Source organism: Impatiens glandulifera, chromosome 7, assembly GCF_907164915.1.
Source record: "Impatiens glandulifera chromosome 7, dImpGla2.1, whole genome shotgun sequence".
NCBI lineage: Eukaryota > Viridiplantae > Streptophyta > Magnoliopsida > Ericales > Balsaminaceae > Impatiens > Impatiens glandulifera.
In genome coordinates this window covers 1,184,818-1,199,810 of record NC_061868.1, presented here as the reverse complement: position 1 = coordinate 1,199,810, position 14,993 = coordinate 1,184,818, and the positions used below count along the sequence as shown (strand labels likewise).

The 14,993-nt window shown below is 29.7% G+C and overlaps 1 protein-coding gene across 1 annotated transcript; it reads left to right on the top strand.

Moving 5' to 3' along the window:
* Positions 1-11,712: 11,712 nt before the first annotated feature.
* On the top strand, positions 11,713-13,032 carry LOC124944841 (heavy metal-associated isoprenylated plant protein 7-like). The gene is made up of 5 exons (XM_047485186.1): positions 11,713-11,721; positions 11,812-12,010; positions 12,074-12,285; positions 12,353-12,434; positions 12,519-13,032. The coding sequence occupies exons 1-5, from the start codon at positions 11,713-11,715 to the stop codon at positions 12,914-12,916; spliced, it is 900 nt and encodes a 299-aa protein (XP_047341142.1). The 3' UTR covers positions 12,917-13,032.
* Positions 13,033-14,993: the final 1,961 nt, after the last annotated feature.

Here is a 14,993-nt window from a genome sequence, read left to right as displayed (position 1 = left end):
CCATTTGAGATACGATTTAGTCTTCATTCTCTTTATCTTTTCAAAATAAAGAGTGAAAATATAAGATTGATTAGAAAAGACACCAACAAAGATTTTATATTTATAAAAAAAAGATACACATCACCACAATTATATTAGTTTAACATAAACTAAAATTGTTCAAGTAGATATAAAATCACTAAAAACATGTAACTAAGTTCTACCACTCCTAACTTGATATTGACTATACATTTCTCTTGCCATATCATCCCTAAAATTTGTCCATTTACTACCACCTTGTACATTTGTTATGACATCTTCATAGTCCACATCAAATACTTTATTTGATTGTTGTGCCAAATCATAATCAACCTCATGCAACAATGGATAATCCAATTCACTTGCAATTTCACGAATGTAGTTATGAAGAACACAAAAAGAATTAATAATACGAACCTGTCATTCAAGTAAATTAATTATTGAGACAAATATTTGTGTATCTATGTCAAGAAAATAATATGACTAATTCTTATAATTATGTTATAAAAATTCACTTGTGTATTAGTACCAAAAAATGATGGTTGACGAAGTACTGCCCATCGTTTTTTCAGCAATCCAAATGTACTCTCTACTGAATTTCTTGCTAAAGAGTGTCGTAGGTAATAATTCCTTATATTTAGAAGGACGATTATCATGACTTAACCATTCATTTAGGTGATAACGAGTAGAACGATAAGAAACTAAAAATCTTGGAGTATTTGCATATCCAGCATCAACTAGATAATATTTTCCTAAATAAAATTCAAATTTATTAGTATCTTCTTAATGCTACTAATATAAATAAAATTTAAAAAACAATACCAGTCGGCACAAGAAATAGATCTCTTTCTCTCACTAATGCACTTCGTAAAACTTTTGAATCTGATGATGAACATTCCCATCCAGGTAAAACATAAAGAAATTTCAAACTCTTTCTATCACATACTCCTAAAACATTAGTTTTTATTTGTTGTTTCCTATTTCGATATCTACCTTGATCCTTAAATGGAATAGTCATCTCAACATGTGTTCCATCCAAAGCTCCAAGACAATCCTAAAAAATCTAAAATCAAACTATATAATTTCTACAATAATCTACAAATATATGTCAAACTTAATTTTGGTACTAACCTTGAACCATATCCATTTATGATCATTCTCATCAACATTCTCAACTTGATTAGGTAATCTTATAAAATCCTTACTTAAACTGAGAACCAATCGTAGTACTTCATGAAAGCGCCTACTAATTGTCTCTAATGAACGAATATAGATACCTCGAAGTACCCAAAGTTTTACTCCATGTCCCAATACAAGTAAGAACATGGCTACAAATTCTTCAACTATCACATTCTATTATCGTCTAAACTTTTTTCACGCAACAATTCACAAAACATAGTGAAACTGTGTTTTGTGAATCGTAATAAGTCAAAAAAAAGTTTTGTCTTTTTCTCCATATAATATTTTTAACAATATTTTTCTTAATGCATTATTTTCGTCAGTGTCATATCGTGGAACTCTTGGTATAGGTTGTTCTTGTAACCAATCCACAATTGCAATAGTGGTTTGAGTTATCATATCAAGAGTAATCTTTTTTTTTTACTTGTACTAAACTGTTATCATCCATTAATAAGATACCACGTTCTGCAAAATAAATAAATTAAATCAGGTTTATATGTATCATATGATGTTTTCATATTTCACAATTGCAATTAATGGCGACCAATCCACAATTACAATATGGCGACCAAAAAGGTATTGCGGATGTGTTAATTTATCCCATGTTTCAAATCATCAACCAACTTACCTTCTATTTGATTTTAACTCCAAATAACCTGATTTAAATTTATTCTACTTAAAAACTAAGATTACATAAATTTAAACTTTAAAACAGAAAAATCAGAAATGCATTTAGAATCAATCCTAGGCATCAAAATACTAATAAATAGTCATAATCTTACTAGATACTAACAAACATATTTATCAAACTAACACATATCCGATTCTACATACTTTAATCTTACCATATGCCCCATAAATAACCATAATCTTTCTTGATAATCATAAAGCATCACATACAAAAACAAAGAGTCTACTACTATTACACAAATACATGACATCACTCAAACCCTATTGTAAAATACCAGGATCTATCATTAGGATCAAATGTCTTTTTCTAACCAAATATTTGAATCTGAATATAAGTAAAAAACATTCCGATGAGATAAGATTTACAACAGTTAGCAGTTCGACTTGGAAGTTTGATCGGATAATATTCTCAATTAATAAAACTCAACGAAAGGAATATCTAAACGCATTCAGATCCAGAAACAAAAAAAAAATAGAAAGTGTTTCCAATGAGCGTTGAAGAGATATATGAAAAGTACCTGATGTTGAAGGAGTGATAGATCGTTGCCATTAGTGAGAGATCGCCGCCTGTCGCCGCCCGTCGTCGTCCGTTACATAATAGAAGAGAAAGAAGATTTAATTAGAGGGGAAAATGATACGGGCTCTGGAAAATGGGGAAGGAGAGAGAGAGGTGAAAGCTGGAAAATGGGGGAAGGAGAGAGAGGTGAAAGCTGGAAAATGGGGGAAGGAGAGAGAGAGGTGAAAGGAAATTGGTATGATCTGTTTGTTTGATGGAATTAGAATTCTTACCTATTTTGACCGGAATTCAAAAGGTAATAAATACATGGTTTATAATTCCATCAGAATTTAAATTCTAAATCCAATTCCTAAATTTAATTCTTCAAACAAACATCAGAATTGGAATTGACCCCTCCAATTTCAATTCCAATTCCCCCTCATCAAACACACCCTAAGAGAAATTTAAGTTTAACAAAGAACTTACTAGATCAGATACCTTCATTCCTATTTTAAATATGTTTGAGGTGATGATTTGTAGTTGTAATGACCACCGTGTTATAAGAGTATACTCTAGGAAAGAAGTTCATCAATGTAATCATTGCAGAAAGGTGTTCTTTAGTTTACCATAGGAGCAGAGGAACAGTTCCGCTTAATTAAGAAATTTCTCTTTTCTAATTCAGGTGAAATAGTGATTATCAATCTGGTTTGACACATAAATAGCTTATTTATGTGACGAAGATTTTGATTTTAATTTGAAATATGAATATGTTCTTACTTGACTGATATGTGAACTTTGGAAGTAAGATAAAGCCACACAAGCTTAGGATCCTAGCTTTGTGGATTTAGCTTGGAACTTGAAACTATTAATTCCAATTCTTATCAAAGTGGAACATAATTACTTTATTTCTTAAATTACCAACTAATTGTAGGTAAGAATTTGAAGACTAACAATGACTTTAATTTGAAATTTGAATAATGTTCTTGATTGACTGTTATGCGAAGTTACTCAAGCTTTTAGAATCTCATGCTTTGTGAAATTGGAATGGAATTTGAAATGCTTAATTCCAATTCTTAAGGAAGTATTACAGGATCCAGATCAGATTAGCTTTGTTTTTTAACTTGATAGGTTTTATTTGTGTGTGTGAAATATAAACTTATTTAAAATTTTAAAATTATTTTTTTGCAGATATCTTGCCACCTAAACGGGATGCTAGACGAGCACTATTGAGAGAATTGGATGCGCTTCGAGTGCGAAGACTATCGAGACCAATTGGTTTAGGGCAAACAGACGAGTCATTCGGCCTAAAACATATGTCGCACGATAAAATACGGCCTAAGTGTTAGTAAATATGCATATGCAATAAAATGATGTTTGATGTAGTTCTAAATTGTAACTAATTTTTCGTACCTGATAATTGTGTCGGTAAAGAATTTTACAGATGTACAATTATGTCGACAATATTTTTATCGACGTATGAATTTGTCGGTAGAGCATTTTACCGACATATAATTGTGTTGGTAAATCATTTATCAACTTATAATTGTGTTGATAAATCAGTTATCAACGTATTCATGTGTGAAAAAACATTTAGTGATATGTGATTGTGTCGGGAATCTTTTCTGATATATGATTGTCGACAAATCATTTTATTGGCATATGGTTGTGTCGGAAAATTTGGAAGATCTATCTCGTGTCTACTATTGCATTTTCCCATTCTATAAGAACTTTGAAATCTTTTATCGATTTATGTTTGTGTTGGCAAATTATTTTTCCAACTTATGATTGTGTTAGAAAATCATTTTACCGACATATAATTGTGTCGGTAAAGTATTTTATCAAGGTATGACAATCATTTTTCGGCTAATAATTGTGTTATTCGTACAAATTTATGTGTCGGTAAATCTATTTTACTTCTTCAATTCTCACCTCATTAAATTATGAAAAGGTTAATATTCTAGTGGCAATAAATGCACTGCAGTTCTATGTTAAATATCATTTCATGTGTTGGCAAAGATTAATTTTGGTGTAGCTGAAGATCAGTACTTAGGCCTTATTTTTTTTCTTATATTTGACTATTTTTTATTTCTTTTCTTTTTAATGAGATAATACATTACATTAAAAATGATACAAACTATGTTATTCTTTATTCTTTAGTTAAATGTTATCCTTAATTTCAATTTTATAAAGAATTATTCATCGTGCCAAGTTATGTATGTTCGAAACATCATTTATCTTTACTCGTAACAATTACACTTCAATATTATATCAATACATCCTAATTTTAATATAAGAAAATACAATATATTATTAAATTAAACAAAGAAGAATTTTCTTGTTTGCTCCGAGGTCAAAAATCACAGTTCTCTTAAAACAGTTTTATCGTCTCTCGTTTGTGCTGGAGAGTTTCGTCAGTGGCTACTTCCCATGGTACAACGGGACATGCAATGGTTTAGCACAAAAAATCACTACAATAACGAACTAGAACAAATACCTGAATCACAATCATTGAGTTTAAAGAGAACTAGTCGAGTTAAGAACTCGAAACTTAACTCGAAAAACGCTCACAAAGAACATGAAAGACTTTTGGAATTCCTTAGTGGGAAATGATATGATGATGTGTGGAAAGGAATATAAAGTGAAGGAATATATATAGTTGAAAACTAAACTTTAAAACCATTAATCAATTATTTAATTCAACGACTATTAATCCATCACTCATCCATCTAATGGTTATCTTTGATTGTCTTTTCATTATCTTACAATTTACATCTATCAATAAATATTTTATAGTTACAATATCAATTAATAAATGTCTCATTCAAGACATTAATGTTAATTATAACAATTAACAAATTCATTTTTATTTTGATTAAATTTCACATTAATTCTCATTGAATTTAGTATGAATTTCATTTAGATTAACTTCACTTTAATTTACATTTGAATTTGATGTAAATTTTATTTGCCCAAATATAATTTTCTTTTAATTAATAGAATTGGTTTAACTAGCATTAATCTCGTGCATTTGCATGAATAAGAATATTTATAAAATATTATTTATCTATAAATATTTTAGTTATAAATATTTAGATAAAATTAATATTATTCAAATTTAATTAATTTAAAAAGTTTTAGTTTGTAAAAATTAAGTTTAATCATAAACTTAATATTAACATATGTTTTATCCTCTCGGCGCACCCACGTAACCTCTCAATTGATCATCATCTTGTGACTCACACATTTTCATATTCATTTTTTAACTCATCGACAAATCACCCATCAATCTTAGTCAACCTCAATTGTTAACACACCTCTTATATCTCGTTAAACTCATCCACTAACCCTCCAATTGATCACCCTTATTTTGTGACTTACACTTTTTCATATGTTTCTTTATCCCTTGAAAAATCACCACTGCTCATAATCTTGTGACTCACATTATTTCATACGACAAACCACTCACCGGTCAACCTCTCTTTTACTCTCACTTTAACAATCTTGTGATTGGTGAAATAATTTTATTATTTTGTATATATATATATATTTTGTATTTAATATTTATTATCAATTAGTTAATTTTTATATTAACATAAAAATTGTTTATACCCATACAAAAAATATTATATATATATAATGAGAGAAAAAATGTATGATAAAAGATAAAATGTATTTATATAAAATTAATGATAGAAAAATAATATAATACAAATAAGGTAACCAAAAAAATTGTTTATATTTTAAATTAATATTAATATAAATAATTTTTTAGATGATATATGGTAAGAAAATATTATATATATATATATATATATATATTGTAATGGAAAATAAAATTTAATTAAGAAAGAGAATATAAAAGTGGAGAAAAAATACATAATGACTAGATCACATACTAATGACGTGGATTAAGTGGTGTTAGTTTACTCTAAACATTATTTTATATATATATATATATATATATATATATATATATATATATATATATATATATTTATATTTATATTTATATTGATTCCAACCCAAACAATTAAATTAATCAACTAACAAAGCACTCAATCATATACAATTTTGAAATAGTCATCCAAATAAATTTGAAGAATTTTTTTGTCTTCAGAACTTCCTGACAAATTTGAAGAATCATCCATGTCGGTTTATTTATATTCAATGTCACAACTTCCTGTATGAGAACAAATTTGCTTAGAGCTCTTGGAATTATTTATCATCTCTTCGGTTAGGAAAACAACAAAATAATATTGTTTTCTTTATACGATATTGACGTAATTAAGGGCACGATATGACTAGGGCATGGCCATACTTGATTATCAACCCATACCGGTTACTCATTTATTTTTATATAAATTTAAATATAGTTTTATAACTTCTTTTTAATAATATGTAACTTTGAAATATAATCATGATTTTTTAATCATTTTAAATATATATATATATATATATATATATATATATATATATATATATATATATATATATATATATATATAATATGTAAATATCAAAGTGGCCATCATTTAACCTCAAACAAACAAAGCAGGCATGTTCCCACCCATAAAACAAGTCAAGAACTAATGATGTGAATAAATGAGGAGGCAATTTTTATGAATTAAATATCAAATGCAATTGTTGAACCACCTAGGAATAATGAGTCAAACAAATATAATCCACTTCAAACATTTTATTTTTTTAAATTTGTTCCGTATCAAAAATTAATTTGTTAACAAATCAAAATAAAATTTGAAAAATTAACCAACAAACTTAATCAATAACTCATCTTTAAAAGTGATCTTAAATTCAATATTCCTTTAAGAAAACATATCACTATTATTAAAATTCGTTTTAAATTTACATAAGTTGAAATATTTTATTGTTAGTTAATTTATTGATAACATCAAATCATCTTTTTTTTCTTTTTTTTTTTTGTAAACAAAATTCCAAAATAATCAACATCAAACAAGTTTTTAAATGTAACTTTTGCTTAAAATAATATTTATATAAAACTAAGCTTTTAAAAATGAATACCTACTTTATATTTATTTTATTTGGTATACTTAAATTCCTTGATATGGATTTTTTTATTTTATTTTATTTTAATTAAAACTTAAAATTATATATTAATAAAAATGTATGAAACTAATATATTCATATAAATTATTTTAAAATAAATTATTTTAAAATAAATTATTTTAAAATAAATTATTTAAAAAAATATATTTTTTTTTAATTAATAATCATATAAATTATATATTCAATTATAAAATCATAAACATAAGTTAAAACCAGTTCGAATTCCATTCACAAATTTTAAACTATTATAGATTTTTTTATGAAGAAATAATAGTAGTTAAATATTTGAATTACAATGTTGGTTTGGACAAGTGAAGGTAAAAATGATGAGATGGTTATGGTATAAAATACTCACGGGACGAGAGATCGATCGTGATTGGTAGTTGATTTGTCAAGAAATAAGATAACGATAATAAATGAGATATTAGTGGTTAAAAATATATGAATTAGTTATTTGATTGATCAAAGTGTGAGGTCACAAAGTTAAAGGTTGATTGAGATTGGTGGTTGGTGGTTGGTTTGCGGATGAATAAAAGACGTGTGAAAGTGTTATTGAGATGTGGTTTGTCGATGAATAAGAGACCGATAACAAATGATCACAAGGTTATGCGATTATAAGTCGATTGAGATTTCTAGTTGGTTTATCGAGTGATAAAAGACTTGTGAATGTGTAATTGAGATTGGTGGTTAGTTGGCCGAGGAATAAAAAACGTGTGAAAATGTGATTGAGATCGGTGGTTGGTTTGTCGAGGGGTAAGAGGCGCGTGAAAGTGTGATTGAGATTGGTGGTTGGTTTATCAATGGATAAGAGGTGCATGAAAGTGTGATTGTGATTGGCAGTTAATTTTCAGAGGGATAAAATACACATAAAAGTGTGATTGGAATTGGTGGTTAGTTTTCCAATAATATAAGGCGTGTGAAAGTATGATTGGGATTGATGGTTGAATTGTCGAGAAATAAGTGGTCAATAACATTAGGATTGGTGGTTGATTTGTTGTGAGATAAAAGATCGATAACATTGGAATATTAGTGGTTAAAAATATGAATCAAATATTTGATTGACCAAAGTGTGAAGTCACGAGGTTAAATGTCAATTATGATTGGTGGTGGTGTGCCAAGGGATAAAATAGTTGTGAAAGTTTGCTTGTGATGTGGTTTGCCAAGGGATAAGAGGTTGGTAATAAAGGATAATGAGGTCACGAGATTAGAGGTCGATTGAAATTAGTGATTGGTTTGTTGAGGGATAAGAGTCATGTAAAAGTGTGATTGAGATTAATGGTTAGTTTGTCGAGCGATAAGAGGCATGTGTAAATGTGATTGATATTGGTAGTTGGTTTGTCTAGGGATTAGAGGCGCGTGAAAATGTGATTGAGATTGGTGGTTAGTTTTCCGAGGGATAAGAGATGCATGAAAGTGTGATTAAGATTGATGATTAGTTTTCCTAGAGATATGAAGTGTGTGAAAGTATGATTGGAATTGATGGTTGAATTTTCGAGAAATAAGAAGTTAATAACATTGTATTTGGTGGTTGATTTGCTGAGAGATAAGAGGTTAGTAACATTGGAATATTGATGGTTAAAAAATATGAATCAAATATTTGATTGACTTAAGTATGAGGTCATGAGGTTAAAGATCGATTGAGATTGGTGGTTGGTTTGTCGATGGATAAGATGCATGTGAAAGTCTACTTGGGATGTGGTTTTCCAAGGGATAAGAGGCTAGTAACAAAAGATCGTGAAGTCACACGATTATAGGTCGATTGAGATTGGAAGTTAGTTTACTGAGAGATAAAATGTTTAAAAGTGTGATTGAGATTAGTGGTTAGTTTCCGAGGGATAAGAGGCATGTGAAAATGTGATTGAGATTAGTGATTGGGTTGTCAAGAGATAAAGAGACATGTGAAAGTGTGATTGAGATTGATGGTTGGTTTACACGGGATAAGAGGTCGATAACAATGGTTTGCTGATGGATAAGAGACATATGAAGTGTGATGGGGATGTAGTTTGTCAAGAGATAAGAGACCGATAATAAAGGATCATGAGGTCACGATATTAAAAGTCGATTGACATTGGTGGTTGGTTTGTCAAAGGATAATATGCGTTTGAAAATATGGTTGAGATTTGTAGTTTGTTTGCCGATAGATAAGAGGCATGTGAAAGTGTGATTGTATTGGTGGTTGGTTTTCTAAATGATAAGAGGCCAGTAACATTGTCATTGGTGGTTGGTTGACCGATGAATAAAAGGGGTCGATAAAAAAGGATCATAAGATCACAAGATTAGAGGTCGATTAAGATTGATGGTTAGCTTGTCGAGTGATAGGAGGCATGTGAAAGTGTGATTATGGTTGTTGATTGGTTTGTCGAGACATTAGAGACATTGGAAAAGTGTGATTAAGATTGGTGGTTGATTTGTCGATAGATAAAATGTCGGTAACATTGAGAATGATGGTTGGTATGTCGGGGGATAAAAAAGATCGGTAACAAAGAATCTTAAGGTCACGAGATTGGAGGTCAATTAAAATTGGTGGTTTGTTTGTTGAGGGATCAGAAGTATGTAATTGTGAAAGTGTGGGATCATAAAATAAGAGGTCGTTTATGATTGATAATTGGTTTGCCAAGAAATAAGAGACCGGTAACTTTGAGATTGGTGGTTGGTTTACTTAGGGATAAGATGTCGATTCAGGTCAATGAGTGGTTTATCAAGGAATAAAAAAGGCGTATGAATTGTGATTGTGATTGATGGTTGATTTATTGAGGGATAAAAGACGTGTTAAAGTGTGATGTCACGAGATGGAGAGATTCATTAGAATTAGTAGTTGGTTTGGTGAGAGATAAAAGACGTGTGAAAGTAATGATGTCACGAGATGAGAGATCAATTGGAATTGGTGGTTAATTTGCCGAGGGATAAGATACCGATAACAAAAGATCATAAGGTTACGAGATTAAAGGTCGATTTTGATTGGTGATTGGTTTATCGAGAGATTATATGCATGTGAAAGTGTGAAGTCACAAGATGAAAGGTCGATTGAGATTATTGGTTTGCCAAGGGATAAGAGGCGGTAAGATTTAGTTTGTCGTTTGGTTTGTCGAGAGATAAGAAGTCGTTAAGAAATGATCGTAAGATCAACATAATAGAGGTCGATTGTGATTGATGGTTAAAAAGATATGTGAATGAGATGTTGATTGACCGAAGTGTGAGATCACGATATTAGAGATCGATTGAGATTGATGGTTGGTTTATCGAGGGATAAGAATTGTCTGAAAGTGTGAGATCACGATATAGATAGGTCAATTGGGATTTTGGTGGTTGGATTATAGAGGGATAAGAGACATGTGATAGTGTGTGAGGTCACAATATTAGTGGTTAAATGTATGAATAAGATTGTTGGTTGACCAAAGTGTGAGAATGAGGTCACAAGATGAGAGGTCGATTGTATTGATAGTTGGTTTGCCGAAGTGAGGGTAAAGAGGTCGCAATAATGATATGAGATGATTGATGTACAAAATACTCGAAGTGATATCACAAGATTAGTAATGAGAGGTTTATTGGAGAATAAAAAATATTAGTGTTTAAATATATGAATGAAATTGTTGATTTATTAGAGAAGTGAGGGTAAAGTGGTTGGTGATATGATAAGATGGTTGGTTTGCCAAAAGTGATGGTAAAAAATATTAGTAATGTTGAGATGGTTGAGTGCAAAAGTGATGTCACGAGAATAGTAATATGAAAGGTCTATTAGGTAAAAATAGATATTGTTGGTTGACCGGAAAATGAGGGTGAAAGATCGAAGAGGAAAATGTCGGCAAGCTGATGAGAAAAATGTTAAATGAATGTTTTCTTATCAAATTCGTTGTCCTTTTTTTATGAATAACGAAAACAACGATAAATGAGAGAAGAAAAATGATTACATTAAAGTCCTTCATGTTTAGACCATAAATGTTGGCAACGAAGAGTGTGATGAAGATGAGAGGATGAAAATGAAGATGACAACGACTAAAAAGATGATGCGAGTATTGTTTATTTCAACTTAACAATTTTTCTAGTTATAGACAGTGATATAATAAAAAAAATCACCAAATATTTGTACCATTTTAATGATATATCATATATCACAAATTCACAATCTTTTAATCCAAAGTAAAAAAAAAAAAACTAATAGTTGCATTATAAAAGAGAGAGAGAGAGGTAGAGAAAGAGCAATTTCTTTTCTCCCATCACTACTCAAAGAAGGAGAGAGAACACAAATGGGGGAGGTTTCACTCTCACCTCAAATTCATCAATTCCTTCACAAAATTACTTATTTTTCTTTCTCAATCTGCTCTGCTCTGCCATTTTTGTTACAGGCACAAGAACAAAAGAAACCAAACCATGAGGAGAATAAAATAGAAGAGAAGAAGAAACCAGATGAACCAGAAGAAGCCAAAACAGACGAAAATAACTCAAACCAAGCTCCACCGCTGCCACAAGAGATCATTCTCGGAGTTTACATGCATTGCGAAGGCTGCGCCAAAAAGATCAGAAGATGCCTCAAAGGCTTCATGGGTACATACCAATTAGTTAGAAATCATTCATTCAATCATTAAAAATTTGTTCTTGAATTTTCAGGAGTTGAAAATGTTCAAACCGACTGCAAAACCCATAAAGTTATTATCAATGGAGAGAAAGCAGATCCTTTGAAGGTCCTTGAGAGAGTACAGAAAAAGAGCCACAGTCAAGTCGACCTTCTCTCTCCTATCCCAATTCCGCCGGCGCCGGTAGTCGAACCACCGGAGAAGAAGACAGAGAAGAAAGAACCCATAATCCCAGAAGAACCCAAAGTAAGTTTTTATTTATTTTTACCAATAATTTGATATAATATGGTTTATCTTATATATACATCCTCAGGTGATTACGGTTATTCTGAAAGTCCACATGCATTGTGAAGCTTGTGCTCAAGAAATTAAACGCAGAATTCTTAAAATGAAAGGTAATAATTAATTATAACAAATAAAAATCAAATCTTTGATCTATTTTCCAATTACCCATATTATTAAATGGACAATCTTGATAGGTGTGATGAAAATAGATACAGATCTGAAAAGCTCTCAGGTAATCGTTAATGGAACTTTCGACCCACCGAAGCTTCTAGAATATATTTACAAACGGACCGGAAAACACGTTGTAATCGTGAAACAAGAGGAGGTAGAGAAAGCCAAGGAGGAGATAAAAGGAGACGGCGACAAGAAGGCGGCGCCGGAGGAAACGGTGGCGGCAGAAGGAGGGATAGAAATGGAAAAGGTGGTGGAGGCGAAGAAGAATGAGGTTTACTACCATTATAACCAACCTATGAATTTCCAAATGTACCCTCCGAGATTGGGAATGGATATGTATGTAGGGCAACAGAGTTATGGCCGATATGCCCCTCAGATCTTTAGCGATGAGAATCCGAATGCTTGTAGGGTGATGTAAAATGGGGGAGTAATGGAAGGGTAAAATGGGGATGAATGATGATAGTGAGATTATGGGCAGAATGTCCATGAGATAGATAGGGCCGCTGTCTTTTTTTGTTTGTTTGTAATATTCGGCAGGTGGCCTACACGTGTCGTGCTTTCTTGTTTGTATTTTTTTTTACTTTATCAAAAGAAAAAACTTATAGTAAGTTTTTGTACTTTTAACTTTTTCATTTCTTTTTATTTAGTTAAATCAAGAATATGTAATACTATTTTAATTAGATGTTAAATTTTTTGGGTTTTTTCAATCCCTAATAACAAATTAAGGTAAAGTGGGGTATTATTTAAGGATGGTGATAGCATTCTAAATAATAATATAGAAAAAACATATATATGCAAATCTAAATTTATTGCAAAAATAAATGTTCGAAGCAATTCATATTGACACTTTCTAGAGCTACATACATTATTTCATATCGACACTTTAGATTTGAGCTAAGGTAATTATTAAAGCGCTCTAAAAGATTTTAAGAATGTAAATATCATTCTCAATCACCCTTGTTGAACAATAGTATCAAAAAAAAGTATAGTTCTTGGAATGTTGCTACATTGTTCTTTTAAATTGGCAATTTGTGGAATAAAAGTACTTGTGATCCCCTTTACCAAAAGGCCTTTGTGTTTCTTGTGTTGAAGGAGTGGTAATGATAAAAATAAAAATAATATAATATTACATTTTTATCCCTACATGTGAGAGGGCACATTATTGGTCATTTGATAACCATGAGGTCTCCTTTGGTAACTGAGGATCCCAATTGAAATAAAAGCTATAATCTATTCTTTTAGTTAACAATTTGTCCCTTTGTGCTAGAAGAAGAAAAATTACACAAAATGGTATCAAAATTTGTTTTTCATTAGTAAATAAACTACATGTTTATATTTGCCTTGAAAAGTTGTTTTGGTAACTCTTAATCTAGATGCACCATCAAATTATAATTGAGATCAAGATCGAGATCCAACTCTCTATGTTGCTAAAATATTTTACCAATCCCAAATATTAGAGAGAAAAAAAAAACATTTTAATAGTAATACAATAATTCTATAAAGAGTTATAAGAGGAAAGAACATATGGAGAGTACCTCATAGTGTGGCAACAATATTCCTATTGAATAAGGGGACATGGTACTATTCGAACATGCTAAGAATATCCTTACATTAATTAAATCTTAATATTGTTAGTTGGCAGCCTTTTGGGGTAGTTGAATTATTATTAGAAAAATCAAATGATTTTATACTTTTTAGATGGGATTTATTTCAAAATATTATCTAATTTAATATTTGTATACACTGAAATTTTATGTCATATATTTATAATTAAATTTTGAACTTATTGAAATAAAATAAAATTGATCAAATAAATTAAATGGTTTACTAAGTTTAGCATAATTATAGTTAAGTTATAAAGTGAACAAAGTTCATGTCATGTGTTTAAGGTTTAGTATACACTCTTTAATTTTTAAAAAGTTACATTCACAATAACCCTATTTATTTCATTTTGAACATTTGAAAAAAAAAATTAATCCATTCAAGTATGATATGATAGACAAGTATGATCATTTTTATGATTATTTAAAAAAAACATTTCATTAAAAGGAAAAGAAATAAATAAAATAAAAAATGAGTTAAGTACAATACAAAATAAAACTGAAGAGATGACCATACCTCATCACTTCATGTTGTCTAGTGAACTATATATCATTTTATGATAGCTTTATTAATAAAAAAAAATTATATATTTCAAAATAAAATAAAATTTATGTAAAAAAATTTAAATTATGAATAAACAATTTAACTAGTAGATTATTATTAAATAATTTTGTTCAATATAAATTATTAAAAAATAGACTATGATAAAAATACATTAGATGTATATAAATATATAGTGAATAAATATTTTTTAATAAAATAAAATTAATGGTATTGTAGTGAATTAAATAGAGATGGATTAATTCTAAAAAGATAGTAAAATTAAAAAAAAATCAGGCTTAGAAAGAAATGGAAAATTTTGTTAGGTTAGTGTAAGCCATTAAAATCTTGTA